Here is a 21,667-nt window from a genome sequence, read left to right on the forward strand (position 1 = left end):
AGTGTGCGTTAAGCAGTGCCGTTTAGGACCATGATTTCTTATAAAATAATGCCACAATTATTGTGCAAGTGTTTGTTTTTCCTTAGAATTTTCTTTGTGTAAAGTAGTACGATTAAAGGTGTGAAATATGTCGGTGTGTATAGCTAATTAAACAATGGGGGTGTGACGTATTTGTTTACCTGACAGGTACCCACAGGTAGAATGCTGAATGGTCGGTGAACCTAATGGTCATGTGTTAGCTTGACATATCAATAGATTTGAATTTTTTTAATTAATAAATTATGCTAAGGAACAAAATGTTCCTCTACACTTCAAAACTGCGACATTTATAATAATTATAATCAGTCTTTATTTGAATATTTAAAGCTAAATATGGCGTATCTGAGCTAAAACTTAAAAATACTAGATTAAGCGTAGATTCACATAAGATTTGATATATATGTTCAGTTTAAAATTTTCACCGATATTGAACTAAAATATCATCACGTTTCTATTAGTTAAATTCAAACTAATTGAATTAAAACTGCGTCTGATATTTAAATTCCGAGTCGATAAGAATCGGTCATTGTTTTAAATCTCTGATATCTATATATGAAACGCAATTGATTTTAATTTCGGTAATGAAAAATTTTAAAGAATAAATTATAGATTGTTTAGTAAATCACATGTCTTGGAAATAAGTTCGGCGCAGTCTTCGACATTTAATTTAGTGAACATTAAATGTAATGAAAAAATTGCATGCTCATTAAAGTCTGTTAACTAGACTTAGTGCTTCATGTACAGATGTATATATACAGAATTTTAGATTAAAAATGTTGTGTATAATTTTTTTTTTCTCCAAATTCCATTTATACGTACATGTACCTGGTAAACATTACATTGCTGGAGAGGTAGCTAGCAAAAATTCCGGAAATAAAAAGAAATAAATATCGGGAAAAAGAGAAATTGTCGGAAATAAAACAAGGAAATGTCGAAAATGCCATGCCGATTTCCGGAAATGAAATGCAGCGGTCCTATCTTTATATAAAGTACCAAAACAAATTAATAGAAAAATCTTTTTTTTTTTATATTTTTAGTCTGAACTTATTAAAAAAAACGCCTTATATGACTGTAAAGAAATTTCTTATCCCAAGTGTGGAGTTTAATACTAAGACCGATAAAGAGTACATGTAATTCTCTGGTTTCCTGTAGTATTCAAAATTACCTTTTGTTTTCTGTTTATAATCATATTTTGGTCCTTTATTTGTGGATAGTGTAAAATATAACCTAATATTTCCATTTCTAATTTTTTTTTCTCTGTTATAACTCTTTGTATAACTCAATAATTCAATAATAACGTAAATTAGGCAGGTCGATAGGTCAGGAGCTAAGTAGGCCTAATATGCATGCAAATCTCGTGCTCATCTGTCTCTGTGACTGACGCGGCGAAATACGCATGTAAATCTCGTGCGGCTACCTATGTGTTTGACGTCAGTGGGCGAGGACTATTGAAATTGGCATGGAGGTCCTCGTGTAATTTAAGTCTATGTCTACATTTTTAAAGTCTAAATCTACAATTTGATTCACAATGAAATGGAAATATAAGGAATCACTGTCTATTTAGTGTAGTATGCCAGGGACATCAACGATAGTGGGAAACATGGTATAATTTATCTCATGTTTTCCACTATCGTTGATGCCCTGGCATACTATACTAACTAGACACTGATTCCTTAAAAATTGAATTCGATCGCTATTTACATTTACTACAGAAACAAAATACATGATTGTATTGTTCAGTTCAAGACTAAAGCAGCTCACTCTATATGGAAAACATATACATCAGGGGATTGTTTTACAAAAGAACTTACGACTCAGACCAAAAACTTAAGCTGATTGTATAATTTTATAAAATTAATGATTCTTTTTTAAATAGTTGGCATGAAAATATATTATTAAATTCGTTCTTAAAGATTAAAACTATTATCAAATCAACGTACAATAAAAAGTTATGAGCAGATTGATAGGTCTTAGATTTTTTGTTCTCTTTGGAAAACGGACCCCAGAATTATAGTTTAATGGCTTGGATTTAATTTATTGTTATAAAGAAGAAGAAACACGCCAAAAAATTGTGGTAAATAATACTCCAAAAAATGTAAAATTAACTGATATGATGACAGTGACAATATTTAAAATGTAGCAGAAGATAGAATAACTTATACGTATGAATAAAAAATCTGACTATACGGCCCAAATTACCCAAAAGAATTGAGAAAACAACGAAACAAAATTAGTACATATCGGCGGCAAAAATGGCGGTTTTCAGTAAAGTCAACAAAGCGGACCAAGACGTGATCATGAACTCTTTTTATTGGAATAAGTCCTAAATACGGCACATTATCAATTTCCAGATTCGCCAAAATTGCCTTCTGGAAAAGCAGCTCATGCTGAACTAGAACGTATAGACAAAAACCTATACAAACCAAACGCAAAAATGGTGTCCTTCAGGATACACGACAAAAACCGTTTAATGAGCTGGCTAAAATGTTTAGCTTACAGATATCACTACCAATTTGGCAAAAGAAAAGAATTCAAATGTGATGGACTGATCGTTTGAAGGATAGTGATGAATTAATAGATGAAGTCATGGTTAGATTGTCATCTGTTGACATAAATGGCGAAGAGATGGAAAAAATCATTACTATCAATGTATACTTTTCTACCCACTTGATCACCGTGCAGGGAAACAACTACCTCCATTGGGTAGATGAGGAATTTCCACACCTAAAATCTGTTGTGGAAAATATGTCCACACAAGACAGCTCTGAGACAAAAATAAAAAACTTACTTGATGTGTCCGCCGAGTATGACCAGTTTCAATCATTTATTTGTAATAACGAGAAAGCATTAAATTTTTCTACTCCGAGAATTGTCTCACCAAATACTGCACGCTTACCAAATCACTTACAAAGCATAGAAACACATTTTTGTTCAAGGTTTAGCACCCTCGACAAAAAGATTGATGCGTCGAATAACAATCTTATAGAAAAAATAAACAAATTAGAAGAAACCACTCAGAAAAAGAACCAAGAGAACGAAGTAAATCAAAGTGTATTACAATCAAGAAATAAAGAACTAGAAAGTAAAGTAAACCATTTACTGGCAGAAATGAAGAAAAGGGAAGATGAAATCAAGGAACTCAGAGAAGAAATGAGCAGGTTCAAAGAAGCCGAGGAAGAAAATATTAAAAAAGAGCAACGGAAGGAAAAGAAAATTGAAGAGAAATTCAATGATTCAGAAGTGAATGTGTTGTTGGAAGAGAATACCAATACAAGTGTTAAATGTCTAATTCCAACTGCCAATAGATATGAAGCCCTCTCACCTGATGTTGAAGAATCAGATGCAATACACCAAACAAGGTCAGATTTACCATGTGAAACACGAAAAAACAAACAAGATCTGCCCATCAAAATCATCATGGACTCCCATGGAAAATGGTTAGACCCAAAATGGATGTACAAGAACAAAGATTTAAGGATAACGGTACTAGGCGCAGGGAAAAAGAACATTAAGGGAGCTATGGAACACATTCAGAATATAACATCTCCCAAACACTTGGTCACAGGAGTTGGATGTAATGACCTGTCGAATGAAAACCCAGAAGAAGTCTCACGCAAATTTAAAGAAATGATCATGAAAAATCCAAAAAATTGTGTCTTTCACATTTTACCCATATTTGAAAGATGCGGAGACAGTCCATACAACCAAAAAGTTGCAGAGACCACAGGAAACTAAGGGAATTATGCGAGGAAAATGGTGTAAACTTCATCAAAATGAACAAAATATCACCGGAAAACCCTCAAAACTACACAAGGGATGGAGTGCATTTTAGTAATGTAGGAAGAAAAAATCTGGTCGTCATGATAAAACATCACCTTAATCCACATTTGGGTATGAAGCCATACAGCCAATACCAAAGGCCTGAATCGCAAAATCATCTGTACCACAAAGGAGAACATCACCAAAATAGTCAAAGTCATTATCAACAGAGAAAACAACATCACCACTTTAACCAATGGCAAGCGAACCATGAATGGCAACAGTACCAATACACTAAAGAACGATTCCACCAAAATAATGATCAACTACAAAAAAAAACGCAGAGCCAAAACGTTGAAGAACAAACATCAAAGGAATCTCAGATGAAAGAGCTTCTTGAACAGTTGCTAAAATCTTATAGATACATGAAAGATCAGTATGATACATGAACCAGTCATCCAATCTAGTCACAGTCTATGCCATAATACTCTTTTATTACATGTATATTATTATTATTTTTCTTTTCCTCAGGTTGTGTGTTGTTAAATTGAAGTAGAATAGACAACTACTTAAGTATATTCTTGGTTGTGTTTAAATAGTTGTTGTAAATATGATACATGTACACGTATCTGCCTTTTATATATTTTTTATGTCAGTGTCAGAATGTTAGATTGATTTTTCTTAATAATTTTGAAATGACATCACTAAATATTGTGTACTGGAATGTGCATGGCCTCAGTGATGAAAAGTTAAATGATGATCTTTTACAAAACTTATCTACAAAATATGATATTGTTTGTTTAGCTGAAACAATGCTTAAGGATTCAACAAGAAATCTTCCAGGATTTTCTCCATTTGTTTTGAACTCAAAAAAGATAAAGAAAAGGGGTAGACCATCAGGTGGATTACATATATATATATAACCTACAATATACAAACACTTTAAAAAAGTATTTCAAAGTGAAAATAGCATTTGGCTGGAAACTAACATTCAAAACACAAATTCACAGCAGAATAGTGATTCATGTTATTTTTGTTTCTGTTATATAAAACCATATATAAATAAAGCTAAATCCGAAGAAATATTTTCTAATTTAGAAAATGAAATTGCAAACTACAGAAGTAAAGGAGAGATTTTTATTTGTGGAGACTTTAATGCTCGCACTGGGGGGCTTCAAGACTTTATACAACATGACACACTAAATGATACATTTTTGGATTGCCATCTGCCAGAAAACATATATGAGCCTGACATTTCAGTGAACAGAAACCAACTCGATAAGACATCAAATTTACATGGACATCTACTCACTGATATTTGCAAAACATATAGATTATCTATCCTGAACGGAAGATGTCTTGGTGACTCACTTGGCTATTTCACATTTTTTAATTCTAATGGTTCAAGCACTGTTGACTATATGTTGGCATCAAGTCAGTTGTACCATAAGATCGAACATTTCAATGTATTACCTCCAACAGAAATATCAGATCATTGTCTTATAACTGCAAGTGTACATATGAACATGGACCTGTTTTGTAAGGAAAAATATAAAATACACTCTTTAAAGGGGAAATACCTCTGGTCAAGCACTTGTAAAAACCAATATGTAGAAGCTATTAATGAGGAAGAAACAAAAAATCAAATACTTATGTTGAATAATTTACTAGATGAAATATATGATGATAACACATATGATTCAAATGATCTTGTCGATAAACTGTCAAATATTATAATTAATGCAGCAAATAAAAGTGTTCCATTTAAACCTGCAAAATTTACAAACAATTAGAAAAAATAAACAAAAACCAAAATGGATGAATACAGATTGTCTACTTTTACGAAAAGAAGTTAGAAATTTAGGAAAGAAAGTACACAAATATCCAAACAACTGCGAACTAAAACATGCCTTCGCAAACTGTAGAAAAAATTATAATAAATTAAGGAAAAATCTTAAATCAACTTTTTACAATAGTATAGCAGAAGAAATAAACTCGCTTTCACCACAAAACTCTAATAAATTTTGGAATAAGATAAAAGAAAATAAATCAAAGAAACCTAATGCAGAAGCAATTGGAATTTCAGAATTCGTTGATCATTACAAATCGCTACTGAACATACAATATGCTGATGAAGAAAGCTCAAAATACAAATTTACTGAACTAAATACTGAACCAAATCCATTAGACTTTTTGTTTACTCAAGATGAAATTAAACAAAGCATTTTAAAGCTAAAAAATGGTAAAAGTGCTGGGCCTGACTTAATCTTAAATGAATTTATTAAAACAAACTACTTCTCTTTTACCAGTTCTTACAAAACTGTTCAATATTTTACTTAAAAATGGAAAAATGCCCAACGAATGGAACCTATCACTTATTACCTCATTATACAAAAATGGTGACCCTAATAATACAAACAATTATAGAGGTCTCAGTGTTACAAGTTGTTTAGGAAAACTTTTTACAGGCCTTCTACAGAAACGCTTAGATAATTATCTTGAGTCAAATAACCTACTAAGCCAATATCAATCTGGATTTAGAAAAGGTCATAGGACCACAGACAATATATTTGTATTAAAAACACTTGTAAACAAATATCTTTATGCAAAGAAACAGAATTTATATGTGTGTTTTGTAGATTTTTCAAAAGCATTTGATACTGTATGGAGATCCGCACTTTTATACAAATTGAATAAAAAGGGTATTGGTGGTAACTTTCTCAAACTTTTAACAGACATGTATTCGAACACATACTATTCTTGTAAAAAAGACAATCAAATGAGCGAGAAATTTAAAGCAAATAGAGGAGTCAAGCAAGGTGATAATTTAAGTCCAACACTTTTCAATATTTTTGTTGATGATTTTGTGAATTATTTCAAGAATGTAAGTACATATCCTGCTTATCTAGATACTATGCCAATTAATCATATGTTTTTTGCTGACGATCTTGTCCTTGTATCAGAATCAGAAGTTGGTCTACAAAATTGTATAGATATTTTAGGAAAATATTGTTCAGACTGGAAATTGTGTGTTAATATGGAAAAAACAGATGTTATGATTTTTTCAAAAAAATCTGTTGATGAAGCATCATTTAGATTTTATTATAATCACAAAATGATTAACATAACAAATGAATATAAATATTTGGGTGTTGTGTTTAGATCTGATGGGAAAATGAAATTTGCTGCTGAACAGCTATCAGAACGTGCTAGAAAAGCATATTACGCTATTAAATCAAATTTTCCTGCAAATGTTAATTTTTCTGCTGAAATTATATCAGTCAATGATAATACCAATTATAACATATGGATCTGAAAATATGGATAACTGACTTTAAATGTGATTTAATGTCTTCAGACCAGTTTCCTTTTGAAAAAACACAGCACTTGATATTTAAAGATATACTAGGGGTACACAGAAAGGCATCAAATCTTGCTGTTTTATGTGAGTTGGGTCGTTTTCCTTTGTACTATTTATGTTATGAATATATGTTAAAATATTATATGAGACTGAAGGAAATGGAATGCAACCATGATTATAACAATTATTTAGTGGTATCTGCATTTAAAGAAGACAAAAATCTTGTATCTAAAATATCTTGGCAAAAGAAACTGTCTTCATTACTACAAAAATTAAATATTAGTTCTTTGGAAATATCTCACATAACTTTGAAAAACAAATTACAAGAGCATTACCAAAACAAGATATATGAACAACTGAAAAAAGTTAGCAAATCAGACTCTGGAAAGTTAGCATTTTATAGCAAAATTGTGAATCAAGATGAACACAAACTGCAAAGTTATTTAAAACTACCCCTGAAGAAAAGTTGTAGATCTTTATTAACAAAATTAAGGATCAGTGCCCATCCACTAAAAGGTCCGCCCTCTGTATTTCAGGTATCTTTAAGTCATTAAGGGAAATTTTTGGACATGCTTTATTTTCGTAGCTAAAAAACTAGAGAAAGAGACAGGGCGGACCTTAAAACGCAGTTATCAGAAAAGGTCCGCCCTCTGTATTTCAGGTATCTTTAAGTCATTAAGGGAAATATTTGGACAGGGTTTATTTTCGTAGCTTAAAAACTAGAGAAAGAGACAGGGCGGACCTTAAAACGCAGTTATCAGAAAAGGTCCGCCCTCTGTATTTCAGGTATCTTTAAGTCATAAAGGGAAATTTTTGGACAGGGTTTATTTTCGTAGCTTAAATACTAGAGAAAGGGACAGGGCGGACCTTAAAACGCAGTTATCAGAAAAGGTCCGCCCTCTGTATTTCAGATTTCTCAAAGTCATAAACAGAAATCTTTAGACAGGGTTTATTTTCGTAGCCTAAAAACTAGAGAAAGAGACAGGGCGGACCTTAAAACGCAGTTATCAGAAAAGGTCCGCCCTCTGTATTTCAGATTTCTCAAAGTCATAAAGGGAAATTTTTGGACATGGTTTATTTTCGTAGCTTAAAAACTAGCTTATCTTCTTATTACACAGCAAAAATTATGGACGGGGTACATCTCTCTCATTAACAAAAGAAAACGACGACAGACAATGGATAAATTTTGATGAGAAAAGCTCACTTGACCCTTCGGCTGATGTGAGCTTAAAAGTAGCAGGGGGACCTTAAAACGCACCAGAAGAAAGGGCCCGCCTTTTGTTTTGAAAATAGTTTTTTAATAAAGAATAGACATTTGCTAACTTCATTTCCAACAAGTGATTACTGTACACTGATAAAAACTGAAAAACATAAGAAAATGCATCGACAAAAAAGATTGATTTATTGATCAAATGCTGCTTAATGTCCCTCTCGAGAATTTTTCACTCATATAGAGGCCGCCCGAGAGCTACAAATTTTGTCCTTTACTCGCACTTACGGCCATTGTGGAGGGAGGGATCTTTTTCATGCCAGCACCTACTGCGACAGGGACCCCGTTAATACGTTTTCATCCGAAGGACCGATTTTCACGCCTCAGAAAGGGATTCGAACCTGCGACGTAAGGATCAACTCCTCACTTCGACGCTCTAACCACTGCGCCACGCTGGCGACATGCACTTCATGTAATGCTGATGGTTATGAATTTCATTTCTTTTTACGGTTTAATTTGAATATACAAGCAAGGAATATACTTATAAAATCTACGTAAGATAATTCTTTCTTACACTTTTTAAACACCATCTTTAGAATTAAAAATTTAGAAATAAAATTTCAATTGCTGTAACATCATAAACTAGTAGTTTGTCTGTAATTTTTTTTTTTTTTTTGTTCATTTAAACTGACAAGAAGTCAAAACTGTAATGATTTCAATTAACGATCCAGTGTATGCACATTTGCAGGGGATATGTCTTCTGTGTTGCATAAATGTTGAGTAAAATATGCAGGAATGCTATCCGAATTATTCAAGAACAATAACGGACTTCTGCAGGGAGAAGTTCTGTCTCCTATTTTATTCTCCTTATATGTAAACGACTTTGAATTAGAGTTTTTAAGGATATACGATCCTCAGCCAGGAAGGATAACTCTTTAATTTATATTTTAATTCAAAAAGTCTTAAAATAAAGCTTGAAATTCAAATTTTTTCATGCAACAATTTTCATTTTATGCCTCTACGTATGATTCAATGTTCTTTAAAGTTTTAACAAACAGTATTTAAAAAGTTGACATTTGTACCTCATAAAATGAAGTAAAACTTGCATATTTAAAAAAAATCAAATTTCTTTTTATTTAGCCTTAGTTACTAATGTTTATATGCATGATTTGAAATTAGAAGTGAATTACGGTGTTTTCTTTGAAAGGAAACACTTCATACACAATGCATTATGAAACAATGGAAGTAAGTAGGAGAAAGTAAAGTCCAAATAAGTGTAGAATTCATGCAATTTTCTTTAAAAGCCTGGATACCTATGATTTTTATTCCTAAAATATATTTCTTGATCAAGTATCAATTAAAAAATATGCAGTAGGTAGTTTAAATCGAATATCCTAAAAAATTATTTGAGATTTACTAATTTTCCCTATATAATATTATTAAATTTAAAGATGAATTTTAAAGAAACATCGTGGGTAAATACATTTTAATTTGAAAATTTAGAGGCATCTTTGTGAGCATTTTCAATTACTCAATGCCTAATTTTCAGAACCTGAGGATCGGATAACCTTAAAACAAGGGAATGTGCCAGTTGATTTACAAGAATTGAATTTATTTGTTTTAATGTATGCAGATGATATGGTTATTTTTTCAGAATCGATAGATGAGCTTCAAAGAATGCTAAATACACTATATGATTATTCTACGAAATGGAACCTGTCTGTTAATATATCGAAAACAAAAATTGTTATTTTTAGAAACGGAGGTAAAATACGTAAGGAAGAAAATGGTGAACCAATTGAAATTGTTGACCAATATATATATCTTGGTGTACTTTTGAACTATAATGGAAAATTTAATAATACACAAAAACAGTTGGCAATCCAGGGTAGAAAAGCAATGTTTTCAATGAAATCAAAAATCAACCAAATGTGTCTAAATACTGAGACAATGTTTTCACTTTTTGATACTTATGTTGCAAGCATATTGAATTATGGTTGTGAAATATGGGGTGGACACAATGCTGGTGATATTGAAAAAGTACACTTGGACTTTATTTAATATGTTTTAGGTGTTAGAAGGAGCACAAATACTGCCATGATTTATGTTGAAACTGGTAGACTGCCTATGAAAATTGTTCGCATTTTTCGCATTTTTAAATTTTGGTTCAAGCTGTTAAAAACTGACAATTGTATTTTGAAAATGTGTAATGAATATTTGTTCAATGAATGTGAATATTCCGGCAGACACTCTGATAATTGGGTTGTAAATATCAAACAAAAATTTTATGAGCATGGACTAGGATTTATCTGGCTTGAACAAGACAAAGAAATGATTTATAAACAATTTCCTGTAATCAAACAAAGAATAACAGATAATTTCATACAAAATCTCATGGCAGAAATTAATTGTTCAACAAAATGTATTTTTTACAGACACATTGTAGATTATTTAACCTTGCAATATTATTTAAGAAAGTCAATACCTAATCTTTATAAAAAACAAATAAGTAGAATAAGAATGTCTTCCCATAACCTTGCAATTGAAACTGGCAGGCTGAAATATTGTGAAGGAATTAAGATTTTGTGAATTTTGTACAAATATCATAGAAGACGAATTTCATTTTATTTTAATTTGTCCCCTATACAAGGACTTGAGAAGTAAATATATTAAAAGATATTACTGGAAAAAAACCATCCGCATTCAAACTAGTCCAATTATTAAGTGTACAAAACTTTTCTGAGCTTTGTAATTTAGGTAAATTTCTGCATTTAGCTTTTAAGTTAAGAGATGAAAAAATGTGATTCATTCTTCGTTTGTCCAATCATTATTTCAGTATATTTATTAACATTTATTATGTGATTCAAAGTTTTTATATCTAATGTATAGACGCCCCACACCAAGTGACTTCATTATATAAACTAGGAGCTGTTTTTCATGTATTAAAACCATACCATTCCAATCTGTTTTCTCTCAATTATATTTGTAATAAAATTGTGATAATATGTATAATACGTATGTATTAAGCAATAAAGAATAATAATAATAATAATAATTATCTGCATACATTCTTGAATATCTGTCTGAACGCAACAAAATAAACTAATTACAAACACATTCAAAAAAATCAAAATAACCTCTTACAGTCATAGAAAAATCTAACGTTAAGTAGCTACAACGAAGTTTTTGATACGTCATAATTTTAAAAGACACTTTCTATTTACTAGTTATTTTTTTAAAAAATGTATGCGTGTCAAGTTTCTCTTTAATGAGTATTGGTTGAAAAAATTCTCCCTATAGCTAGTAAAACAGTGGAAAGGGAGAAAAAAATCCGTACTGAAGCGGTATTTCTCTGGTGGAAAATCAAGTCGGGTTTGTTTCTTAGATGCTAACGGGAAATTCTAGTATGCCAGGCTTCTGAAATTGGGGGTGTCTTTGAAATCAAGCTCTTTTTTTCTGGAAAAAAATGTGGGATGTATATGTACAATATCAGTATTCTTAATACTTTAAATTTTTTTGACACGTATCAGCGTGATTTTACTACGCCCAATTACATGTACCACTCCCCCCCCCCTCCCTGCTAAAAAAAACATTTAGGAGGGGGCGTATAAAATGTTCGGATTTTTATTGAAACCGAGAGACATAAGTATAAATATATTATTAATGCAGTGCACAGAGACTTTGCTTAACTGTAATAGAAACTTAATTGATTTTTACCCTGAAGCAGATGTAAGTATTGTGAACTTTACTTATAACTAGACATAATATTGCATACAGACTGTATGTAATGACTAGATTCGAAAAAATGTGATTTGAAATAAATATTATTATATAATACATATTTACAATTTCCATCTTTGTTATATATGTTAACCTTTAATTGCCATAAAGGTGTCTTTAAAAAAAAATCCGAAAATATGAAAAAAAAAAAAAATAATAAAAAAAAATAAATAAATAAATAATGTCGGAAATGAAAATAAAAAATGTCGGATTCCGAAATAATAACAAAAATTGTCGGAAAAAGTAATGCAAAACTCAGGAAATGAAATGCAGAGATCTAGTAGATATAACAATTAGCCTTTGAATAGGTAAAAACAGTGTTAACTTATAAAAACACAGGGGATATGATACTTTAGGTTTTCTCAAACGAGACAATTATTGGCTAACCCCCAACTGCCCAATCCGCAGGCATGTTGTTTTTACAATAACGGGTGTAGGATACACTGTAGTACACCGTGACATAAGCATGATAAGCCCCTGTCACAGTGACTCTCCAGTTATTGACAACAATATTAAACGGAAAGAATGACAGATTTTTTTTTATTAATACTATAAAGAAATAGAGTTTGAAAGATGTGATTTTTTTTGCGAGAGGAAGTCGGACGTTTATCATGTTTATTTGAAAAAGAGTATAACTAAATGATCCGTGTTGGACTTACGTACATTCATCTGTTCATTGCATACTGATTAATCTGCCAGTAAACAGGCGGTGAAGGTAAATGTATGTACATTGCATTCTTAATAATTTTTTTCAAATGATAATGTTGACATTAGTGTATTTAAACGACAAAATAAGCATGTCCCGTCTTCCCGACAGGAAACTCGATCAATAAATATATACATTCCTTTACTTATGCAATAATTTCTTACTTGTTTACCACATTCTCTTGGAGGAAACACTAGCTATTAATACGACTTTATGTCCTCAATTAAATTTAAAACAATACCGGTAGTTTTTCAATTAATCTCGAATGAACACAGGCATACAATTTGTATAATAGGCCGAGGGCGGACCTTTTCTTATAGAGCCAGGCGGACCTAATATGTTATCGTATTAGGTCCGGCCGGACCTTAAAACGAGGCGGACCAAATATTATGCGACACCGGTCGCCAGAGAATGCTCACTCCTCCATGGCACCTGATCCCACCCCTGAATTTTTGAATTTTTGGAGGCCCGTGTTTGTTCTGCTCTAATTTTTTATTGTTTAATGAACTTTTGAGCTTGAATACTGTTCGTTGTCTCCATACATTTCATTACACATATATGTATTTTTAATATAATTAACTATACTATTAGATAGGTCTGTAAAACTGTACCTTTCTTTTATAATTTGAAGATAAATAAATGCACAAGTACATTTAAGAGTCGAAGAACAATTCAAATAAAGATAATCCCAACTAAGAACTTGTAGGAAGGTACACTGTACTTATTCAATACATGCATTAAGCTAGGGCCAATTCAGTATATTGTACTTACCTTTGTGTCAATGATCCAGTCTATGATTACAAGCATGTGTTCCTTTCTTCTATTCATTTGGATAGGTTCATTGATTTAATAGAAAAAAATATATGAGTAGTGTTATATATGTATAACGTAATTTTCTTATGTCGACACGATATATCCCGATGAGCTCGAAATAAAAGATACCACATAGTCTGACATATCTGTAATTTACTAGAAAAATAGTTTATGGTAATCTAATATAAACGTGATGACTTTAACTTTTCAATCGTCAACGTCCCTTACTTATGCAGCAAAATACCAAGGTTATCACCTCCATACCTGAATACAATGTTTAAATCTCTCAGTTGATTCGATACGCAAGAGCATGCTCTACGTATGAACAATTTCTAAAACGAGGTAAGTTATTGACAAAGAAGTTGATGAAACAAGAATATCAGAATATCAGAGATCTCGTTTAAATTCATCATTTCGTATAAAGTTCTAAGGTCGATACAGTGACCTTGTCAGCAAAAACAATCAATCATAAGTTAAATGCTGACTGACGTTTTTCATACTTATTATTAAGCCACTATATTTACACACAGAATTTTTCCGTTTTTTATTTCCCCATCAAGACAAAAGCACATAGCGTGAGTGGCCGCACGCGGCAAACCTCGGCTGATTCCGTGGACTACGATGAGGTACGAATCGGCCGAGGTGTGCCGAGTGGGAGTGACCGTTCGGCAATGGATGCTCACTCCTCCATGGCATCTTATCCCACCTCTGATGTTTTAGAGGTTAATGTTTGCTCTGCTCCTGTAATTTCATGCTTAAATAATGTACAGTCCGTTTTCTCCACACATTTCAGTCAGTGTTCGATGCAGATTGACTGTTGACGTGTTTAATTATTCAGAGATAGTAATTTAAAAAAAATCCAAGCTAATTTTATTTCATTTTCAACAGTTAAATACTGAAATCTGTTTCTTGAAATAAATGTATGGGAATTATGTACAGCTAGTATTCAAGCTGAAAAGTTCTTTAAACAATAAAACTTTGAGCAGAGCATCAAAGACCTCCAAAATATCAGGGGGGATCATTTGCCATGTAGGAGTGAGCATCCCTGCCAACCGGTCACACCCGCCGTGTGTCTTTAGCACGATGGTGAATGAAACATGGAGGTAACGAACAGTATTCAAGATCAAATGTTCATAAAACAATACAAAATAGGAGCAGAGCAAACACGGACCTCCAAAACATCAGAGGTGGGATGGAGGAGTAAGCAAATACTACTGACCGGTGACACCCGCCGTGTGCTCCTTGTCATGATCGGGAAATAACGGTATAATACCGGTATATAATTTATTCAATCTTAATGTAACATTTAGATATTACATGAATATCAGAAAGGTAGATCGCAAGGATTTTTTAAAGCTTGATAAGAATGAGTGACAATTGGCTGAATCATATCACACCATTACATGTAGTTTATGGGATGTTCATTTACAAATATTGCACAAGACGTTTTCTTAGAGGAAAGGAAGACGATGAGTGGCCATGGCAGATTGTTTCAAACTTCCCAAAGAGGGTTGATATGAGCGTTAAAAAGTGATTAATTGCAATCTGAACATAGCATCACGAGGGCTATTCAATAAATAATGTCCTGAACTCTATGAAATACAACATGGGAATCAGATGAAATAAGCTTGGCTTTCCCTCATGATTGAATATTTAATAATTGATAGCCGTTTGCGTTAACTTGCAAGAAATTTATGTTAACATGCAAGAGAATTATGTCATGCAACTTTAATAAGGTAACATGCAACTTATTTATGTCAACATGCTACGCTTCTATTTTAAAATTTGTAATATTTAATAAACTTTTGAGCTTGAATACTGTTTGTAATCTCCACAAAATTCATTTTGACGAGCAAATTATTATGTCAACATGCAACATATGTGACCACATTTCATCAATTTGTATCATTGTGAGAAGCTGAAATACTCGATCAGGCTTTTCTTGAGAAAAAACGGAGAAAAAGGCAGCATTTTGTAGAATTACATATTATAATTGGACATTTGGGCGAGATGCTTCTATAACGTGACGTGACATATCTAACTTGACATTACGTCGAAGTCTCCCCCGGGTTTCCCAGCTATCAATTTTCAGAAAGCTCGTGTGACCTTATTGGTAATTGGAAAGAAGTGAAATTTTCCAATATTGTTGCATTATGATTCTATATTATGAATATGCCTGTTGATTGATTTCATCAAATCACGATAAAATTTTAAAAAGAAATTCCACGAACTTTTGGATCAACCCTCGTATTCGAGACACGGCATTTGAAAAATCATGAAGAATCAGTTACAGCGAGAGTGAAGTTAGAAACTTCATTAAAGCTGTTGTAAAACTTGGTAAGAATCCCAAAGAAATATTCACTGAAATATGTGATGTTAAAAGCATTTTATGTTTCTCTTATATAGACACATGAGAAGGTACATTTCAATCATGAAAAATAATGAAATGAGTATCAAAGGATGAATATCTTCCTTGGCGACCAGAACCAACAACAACCTATGTAACGTTTATTTAATAAGGAATTGGGAAAAAAATTACATACATGTGTTTCAATTCAAGGAAAGTATTAAAGAGAATTTGATCATTCAATACAATCATTGAAAAGTGTTTTTTTTTTTTTTGTTGTTTCTCTCCGAACACCGAGGACATTATTTATTGAACAGCCCTCGTAAAATATAACAATCCTAAGAAGGCAGAAAAAAAAAGACTTTTTATAGTTGATGCAATGACCTTGTCAGCAAATACAATTTATCACTGAGGCAAAGGATGACTGACATTTTAATACTAATTACTGTAGATCACTTAATTTTCGCGACACCTTATTTTCGCGAGATAGTCAGTGACTCTTTATTAGCGAGACAAAAATTTTCACGAATTGTAGTCATTGCTCTATATAATCTTTAGAAATTCTGTTATACGCGAGAATGAAATTTTCGCGAGCATACGTACCGTCCCGCGAAATTACGCAAAAAATAAAGTTCTGGCGAATAAAAAGGTATTTACAGTATTAGGCTGACAACGGACTTTTCCGTTATTTCCCGATCATGATAAGGAGCACACTGCGGATGTAGCAGGTTTGCATGGGATGCCCATTCATCCATGGCACCTGATCCCACGTTTTTTTAGAGGTCCGTGTTTGCTCTGTTCCTCATTAGTATATATGGTTTTAATGAAGTTTTGAGCTTTAAAAATGTTCTTTAACGCATTATCTTCCATATATACAGCTCCGTGCAATTTTTAAGCTCACATGGTTTTTTTGCACAAATTAACGCCACATTGTTTCATTGTGAATTTGTGTAACAAGGCAACAAAAATATACCTTTAATATGTTTTATAACTAAATTTTATTTTTATTTTACTTACTCAAGACATAATTCACACAAATTAATTGCAAAGATTTTAATAACTCTTGGTTGTGATAGTTCCCAGATTGTTTTTCACTGGGTTCTCGTCAAATGCAACCGTCTTTGTATCCATTCTTTTGCAAAGCAGTTCTTTGCCTTGTTCAGACACAGAAATAGTACTGTACAGTTCAGTACAGCTCATGAACCTTCCATATGTTCTATATATTAACATGGCTCTAAAGCACAAGTTAACACAGTAGTTTTTATCTTTTCGACTGGTTTCCATGTTAAAGAGCTGGCATTTTCTAAGTGTTACTTTCTGAAAACTAGCATCATGAAAGATACCCCTCATCTTAAAATTTGAAAGTTTTAGACCGTAAATGTAAAATAATTTTCTGTTCAATAGTAACAATTTACTAATTTAACGGATACTTGTAAACATAAATTTATTATCATATTGCCCTCTACAAAAAATTTAATTGAAAAAACAACAAATTTTTGTGGAGGACACTATCTTTTGGCATGATTTATTTAGGCAGCAATTTCATTTTACGGCGCCACATTTCGACAAAACCAAGACGAGAATGGTAAATGTGCAAAGTCCTTAGAAAAATGCTCATCTTTAAAAAGTCACTTTTAAAGTTTCAGCTAAATGTAAACAGCATATAAGAAAGCTTGATCAATTTAATTTGTGAACAAGTATGATAGAATCATTCAGATGTAACACTGTACTTCATCTCTGTCATTGTTATTGTCATTCAAGGCACATAGATTAAATTTTAGGACCCGAGTGAGTGTTTACAAAAAATTGACACTAAACAGACACTTTTAAAAAGAATTAATACGAAAACATTGTTTCTGGTTGTAGAAATTTGAATGAATATTTTAGGGGGAGTTTTAGGTAAAAGTAAACTCAATCGTTGATATGATAGAGTAACTGTTCTGAAAATTGAAACACAGCTACTTCTCTACAAAACACAATTGGTATTTCACTGTTTTTACTATACTTTGTATGTTTTTAGTTTTACCCCTTTTACCATTTAGCAGTGGATAAGCTTTGAGGATTGACGATTGAAAATTGTGAATATTCTTTTAACAACAATGCTTCGAACAAATTTTAATAATACCCTCAATCCATTTTTTGTGACGTCGCTTATGTTTAACGTGATCCAGTAAATATCTTATTGTCTTGCACTCCGTGCAATAAGTTACCCGTAAGTGTCAAATAGGTTTCAACTTATTTTATATGCCGTTACAAGTGCCATTGAAGTGGAAACAAAGAGCAACGCAGAGAAATAAACAGCACTGAAAGCATGCACTCTCTCTGATAAATCAAACATTTAATATGAGCAATGTAGAAAATTAGCAGCGTAAATTATAAATATTTCAAAACACAATTCCAATGAAATATGCATGGATAATTAATATGGTGAAATACATGTCTCAGAGAAAATGTATAGGAATCCGTGACACCGAACTTTAAATTCATTAATTCACTGTTAATTAATTGATATACATGTATTTCAAATTGTACAGGGAACATTCACAGAATTTGGGGACACAAATGAAGAATCATGTGCATCGTGTTTTTTTTTTTTTTTTTTTTTTTTTTTCTGCTTTGCTGAACAGCAATTTCTCTTCCTTGAACTATATCACTAACCAAATATCAAATAATTATGTGATGTAAACTTGTATTTTCGTTAGTGGTGACCAGTTGCCCTGTCAGTTGCACATTATTTGAGCAAGTGTCCGTCGTTGTTTTTAAATAATGCCTGGAGTAAAATCCTTCAAACCTGCGCACATTTGCGGAATCTTTTATTGCACATTAGAGAAAAATATCAGAAATTATCTCACGAATTTTCTCTGAAAAAAAATCAAGCTTCAGGAGTGGTTGGTTTAAAATTCTTCAGATCCTTTTGCTTACTTCAATCGAGAAAATTATTTACTGTAAACTCCGAAATAACAGAATATCTCTGGCATGAACAGGGGTAATGTCACGTACCAACACAGAATGACATCGGTTAACCTCTAGGTGTCCAATAAGTTAACAATGAGAGTGTTCGACATTGGCGCTAGATGCGCCTCGGACCGTCTAATATTTGACATAATATACATGATAACCATAACTTATACTTGTATATTTTCATATTAAATAGTTGTATATTTCATGTCAAAATAAATATTTTGTTTGTCGAAAGCAATGTGTCAAACATTCAAGTCAGAGTTTTTGCTTTATTGTTCATTACGACAAAAAGCTTGTTTTGTTTTATTTTGCAAATCAAAGCTTTAAAACTTTGAATTTAACGATGACATTTCCTTTGGTTCATTTTTCATTTCAAAAACATCGATCTTGTTTTTGCGCGTCTTAAACGACCGAATCTTCAGTCTTACTTTGTTTTTATCGTTAAAATCGCTAAATGTGGACGCTATAATAGCAATTGGCATTGCAATTATGAGGACTCCCGAAAGAGCGCAAAACGTTCCGACAATTCTCCCACCAACACTTTTTGGATATTCATCACCATACCCCACGGTGGTCATGGTAATGATGGCCCACCATATGCTATCAAAAACGTTCGGAAATGTAGTCGGTTCCTTGTACTCTGCATAGTATATAAATCCCGCAAAAAACGTTGAGAAAATCAAAAAAGCCACAAGTAAAAGTACTATTTCCCATTTACTGCTTCTTATTGCCATAAATAGCATGTTGAGACCATTGTGTTGACGAATTAACCGTAAAAGTCGAAACATGCGGAAAACGGAACAAAGCTTAAAGACTATATATACGAAACCCGCTATCCTTCCAGCGCTCCATATTTCTTCAAATTCCATGATAGTTGTTGTCCACATAGAGAAGACTAAAAACCCGTCTAAGAAATTAAGTGGCGACCGGAAAAACTTTCTCTTTGCAGGACATGAGCCAAAGTGAATTAAAAGGTCAAGGGTAAAGAACGCCAAGCAAGCAATCTGTAGGTTGTACACTCCGGGGTTAGTAAGTGTTGTGACAAAAACAACTTCTTTCGGGTTATCAAAATTTACATCGTCGAACAGATCAGTAAAATTCATAAGTGCTCGAATTTCTTCCAAAGTCTGGATCTGGTCTCTAAAATAGGGATGCGTATCCATGCAGAACAAGGCTACAGATAATACTGTAATCAGCATGAACAAAAGGCTGTACATCTGAAAATAAAAATCATTTCATACATGTAGAACAGCCTTGTATCATCATTTTTTCATTATAAAGCAAAAATGAAACTGAGATCTTTCAAAAAAATTCTTAAAACTTAAGGCAAAAAAAAATGCAAAAATAACACTTACAAATGCCAATTTGGATGAATTAGGGCGGTCTAAAAACAACCATATGTGTCTGAGGACGTGATTGGTTTTGCTCTGTTCCAATTCTTTAGAGGTGTAATCAAATTCTGAGTCATCTAAACTCTTCTTCAATTCTATTCGTTTTTGCAGACTCTCTTCGAATTCTGTCAGGATTTTCAGACAGCATTCAGCAATATGACTCTGGTCTATTTCCCAGTACTCTAACTCCTTGATTATAACAGCAGCACACATGCCCGTTGGTAGATGAAGTTCGCCGTGTCTGTAGAAATCCAGAATGTTTGAAAAGATTATGTGATTTCTATCGAATGGCGAAGTATCCAGATTGTGGACTCCAGAGGCCAGCTTTCCCAAACGAGTCGATGGAAAATTCATAAGAGTTTTCCGCGTTGTTTTAAAAAATTTTCCTCCAACATCAAGTGTAATAATATCCGACATGCTTTCTATGGGGAAAAATGTTATACAAAGTAAAAAAAAAAAACTATCAGAGCTTATAAATACCAATAATAAAACATACATACATGATGCATCTTTCAATACCCTTTTAAATTCGAAAAGTAAAAGATGTGTGTAAATAATTAACTAAATATACATGTATATGTTAAACTATTTTGTATTTTGATACGCAGAATCCTGTATCACAATCAATTTTCCGACTTTTTATCAGATATAAATTGTGCTCGTACTATCTGAATCAAGAAAATGTGTTTTAAAACAAATTTGTTGTGTATAATAATCATTGATTAGTAACATGTAATTAAACTAGCATGCTAACATTAATTTGTACAAAATATTCTTCAAATAGATAATCAATATGATGAGATGTGTAAAGTTTAAATGTGATTAATTAATTTGTATTCGTTTTTGTACTTTATTTCATTTTTTTTCAAATAGAAACACTAGCCTTCCAACGAATTAGAGAACAGGAACCAATATTTCTCGTTGAACTCGCTTCCATATCAATAACATACAATGAACTTGCATCAAAAATTGTTTGTTGATAGTAAATATGTATCTTGATTATCAAATACAGGGGAAATCATTCTTTTCCATCCATCAAATAGACAAACGAAATACTGGGTGCAACAGCATCTTCCCACGTCGAGGGTTTTTGGTCCGCTTTGCTTCACTTCTCAGTCAAGATTTTTGAGAGCGGATCGAGAGGATCAAAACCCTTGACTTGAGAAGATTGGTGCAACAGCAACATGCATTTTTGGTGGAGCAAGTACAAATCTCTTTGTCTGAGGCCGTTATATTCATGCGATCTGAAATCGATTTTTGATCCATTCTTTGGGGATTTGAATCCACTACGTAACGCGGA

The 21,667-nt window shown here is 32.5% G+C and overlaps 1 protein-coding gene across 1 annotated transcript; it reads right to left on the minus strand.

The window, feature by feature from the left end:
• Window positions 1–18,659: 18,659 nt before the first annotated feature.
• LOC134233650 (potassium voltage-gated channel subfamily C member 3-like) lies at window positions 18,660–20,784 on the minus strand. The gene is made up of 2 exons (XM_062715639.1): window positions 20,332–20,784; window positions 18,660–20,193 (listed from the first exon to the last, which is right to left on the minus strand). The coding sequence occupies exons 1-2, from the start codon at window positions 20,782–20,784 to the stop codon at window positions 19,300–19,302; spliced, it is 1,347 nt and encodes a 448-aa protein (XP_062571623.1). The 3' UTR covers window positions 18,660–19,299.
• Window positions 20,785–21,667: the final 883 nt, after the last annotated feature.

Source organism: Saccostrea cucullata, unplaced genomic scaffold (assembly GCF_032062105.1).
Source record: "Saccostrea cucullata isolate Sc308-1 unplaced genomic scaffold, CSIRO_AGI_Scuc_v1 ctg174, whole genome shotgun sequence".
NCBI classification, from domain to species: domain Eukaryota; kingdom Metazoa; phylum Mollusca; class Bivalvia; order Ostreida; family Ostreidae; genus Saccostrea; species Saccostrea cuccullata.